Source organism: Drosophila suzukii, chromosome 2L, assembly GCF_043229965.1.
Source record: "Drosophila suzukii chromosome 2L, CBGP_Dsuzu_IsoJpt1.0, whole genome shotgun sequence".
In the NCBI taxonomy this organism is placed as follows: Eukaryota; Metazoa; Arthropoda; class Insecta; order Diptera; family Drosophilidae; genus Drosophila; species Drosophila suzukii.
In genome coordinates this window covers 16,916,645-16,919,568 of record NC_092080.1, presented here as the reverse complement: position 1 = coordinate 16,919,568, position 2,924 = coordinate 16,916,645, and the positions used below count along the sequence as shown (strand labels likewise).

Here is a 2,924-nt window from a genome sequence, read left to right as displayed (position 1 = left end):
AAAAAGATTTAAACATTTTTTTATGCATATGGTTAAGTTTCCATTAAGTCTCAAATAAATTGCAAACTATTTGAGTGCCCGAAAAGTAGTATATTTGGTGGGTGTTATACCCAAACCTTTTTTTAAAAAATGTTATTCTAGATAATTCGCGATTTTCCATTCTTTTTCTTCGAGAACAACTTAACTTGGGTAAGTTATGCCACCATGGCCACTTCCCCGGGGGAAATGACCAAACTAACCCAGATTTTGGCCACACAAAAGGCACATTTATAGCACACTCTTGAGCGCCTGGAGCCCGGGGCTCTGGAGGTCTGGCCAACCTTCACACTCACCTCTTGGTCAAGGACGTTGCTCGTGCTCTAGAAGTGCCCCCACTGCCGACTAGCAGATCCAAGTCAATTTTACTCGGCGGGACGGAACTGACAGCTCCTTGTTGTTGGCTTGTTTGCGCCACTTGCGGCTGTCAACGCGCAATTTAGAATGGAAACGACTTGAGTTATTTTTACGAGTATTTCCACACTTCCGCCACTTCCTGGACGACCGCACAGACACTTTTATTAGGTATTTCTGATGACCGAAAGATCAAACAAATCTCAGGCTCTTCACACTAAAAGAATCGATAACGAAACGGATGCATTAGATAATTTAAACCCTTCTCAAAATCCCCCAGGTATAAAGGTGGAATGGGGACGTCTACGTCACACGCGAAGATTTCGTGGAGCTGATTTTTATGGGATCGGGAATTGAGGATCGAGGCAAACACGCGACGACGATCCTCCAGCAGCGACAACTGCTCCAAAACTGACTTGCTCCGTTCGTGCCAATAAAAATTAAAACACTTTTATGCTATTAACGGCGAGAAGGCGAACGCGACGCGATCTCGGACACCTTGGAAATTGAAGTGGAAATGGAGGATCGGTGCTTGAGGATCGGTGTTTCGTATATGGTATATGGTTAGAAGACTTGTATCCAGTCGGATGATTCGAAAAACACACTTCAAAACAGTAGAATAACGATCTATCGGTGGGTATGATTTATTCCGATTACTGATCACCAATCGTTGATCACTTATCGAAGGACCACGAACACGTACCGTCTTGTTCAACGTTCCAAAGCGAACTGAAACTGAAAATTTGAAAATGCAAAGGGAGTGATCGTCGCTCTGCGTCGCCGTCGACTGAGGCAGCGGCAGAGACGTCGACTGTGGCAGCAACAACTTGTTGTTGCCTTTCTGCAGTTTGTTTTTGTTCTCAGCTGTTGACTTGTTGTTGCTCTTGGGAGAAACGCGACGCCGCAGCAGCCGCATTTTGTCTTCGTTTGCGTTTCTTTTGATTTGACGCGTGAGTAAGCCGCGACGCCCACGTGCAAAATTTGCGTAAACATCGGCAGTGTGGCCAGAGTGCCGGCAAATAATTGAGGAAGTGAGTGGAAAGTGGTAATGGACTTTGCGATATGATAACTTCCTCGGATTTGGAATCAATTTACCAAGGCGTAATCTGGAAAATATTACCCACTTCGTAAGTATGGTAGGAAATTAAAAGTTAAGGCAAATTTACTAGCCTAAGGCTGTTTATTTTATAGTTATGACGCTTTTTGCAATCAAATAAGTATAAACACTAAAATGATACGAGCCGATACAAATTGCTTAATATAGTAACGGTTATCTGATAGCCGAGGCTTTTTATTTCGATATTTACTCCTAATAAGTGTGGCCAGAGTGCCGGCAAATAATTGGAGAAGTGAGTGGAAAGTGGTAATGGACTTTGCAATATGATAACCCGATTTGGAATTCCCCGGATTTGGAATCAACTTACCAAAGCGTAATCTTGAAATTATTACCTACTTTGTAAGTATGGCAGGAAATTAAAAGTTTAGACAAATTTATTAGCCCAATGCTGTTTATTTTATAGTTATGACGCTTTTAACAATCAAATAAGTGTAAACACTAAAATTAGTCGAACTGGTACAAATTGCTTAATATAGTAACGGCTATCTGATAGTTGACGCTTTTTGTTTCGATATTGGCAAATATAAAATATTTAAATAAGTACAAGTCTTAAACGTTGTATAACATGGGTTGATGATGAGTTTTTCTGTTTTCTTTTAAATTTTGTCTAAAAGTTGTCAAAAGCCACTTTGGATAATCGCACCTACGTTTGTAATTGTCTTATTGAAACGCTAACCATAATAATTAAATTATTTTTTTATTGACTCCTTAATTTGAGCTGCCCCAATTCTGAGGTGTTTGAGCCATTAAACTGAAATTCAATTCCAAAACATGCTTACATTGTAGTTTGTTTAAGGCCATTAAATTGTTTTCATGTGAACCCTTTTTCGATAATGCGTCCAGCCTTGTTTTCGACCTCCTCCATTAACCGTGCCATGTCGATCCTCAAGCCAGAAGGGAGACCCGGTGCCAGACTTTTTCTCCTTTGAAATGAAGATCGTAAATAAACGGCACGCTCTGCACAGGCATTTAAAAACAGCCGAACTACTCGTAAAAACTAGACCCCAAAATGATATGCATATGGCACCTATTAATGGCTACTTATGCACAGTACAAGTGTCCCCGATTCGTAGGTCCCCCGTCCCTTATTTCTGTTGACACGAGACTGATGCGTAACACGACAGTATCCCAAGTATCTCGAGTATCCAAAGTTCCCGAAGGGGGAGTGAGTTGGTGTCGTACTGCCGCGACCTGTTCGTCATTATGTCGCCGTCATGTCAGCGGACAGTTGGCCGGAGAGCATTATGCAGATGTGCATACATCATGGACATGCGGTGCGGACACACCCCGAGAGATCGAGATGGTATCCCACATCAACGCTGCATATTTTGCCGCTTTTCGGACAGCGGCGACCACTTGCTGAAATTTCATTATGCGCGTGATTTATAAATAAGCCTCCATCGTCCGAATCCCCTTC

At 42.1% G+C, this 2,924-nt stretch overlaps 1 protein-coding gene across 2 annotated transcripts; it reads right to left on the bottom strand.

Annotated features, from left to right (window-relative positions):
• Window positions 1–328: 328 nt before the first annotated feature.
• On the bottom strand, window positions 329–1,321 carry LOC139352316 (uncharacterized). Of its 2 annotated transcripts, none has more exons than XR_011603643.1 (2): window positions 996–1,107; window positions 329–607 (listed from the first exon to the last, which is right to left on the bottom strand). XR_011603643.1 is itself a non-coding variant. In XM_070994418.1 (2 exons), the coding sequence occupies exons 1-2, from the start codon at window positions 1,304–1,306 to the stop codon at window positions 503–505; spliced, it is 318 nt and encodes a 105-aa protein (XP_070850519.1). In that variant the 5' UTR covers window positions 1,307–1,321; the 3' UTR covers window positions 329–502. The 2 variants fall into 2 exon arrangements, 1 of the variants encoding a protein (XP_070850519.1); XM_070994418.1 differs by having other exon boundaries at window positions 1,094–1,321.
• Between the last annotated feature and the right edge of the window lie 1,603 nt (window positions 1,322–2,924).

Coding starts and splice junctions, on each gene's coding strand:
- LOC139352316 (XM_070994418.1), bottom strand. CDS start 1,306: ATGCGGCTGCTGCGGCGTCGCGTTTCTCCCAAGAGCAACAACAAGTCA. Junction 608..1,093: donor TTGGAACGTTGAACAAGACG/GTACGTGTTCGT, acceptor CGATTCTTTTAG/TGTGAAGAGCCTGAGATTTG.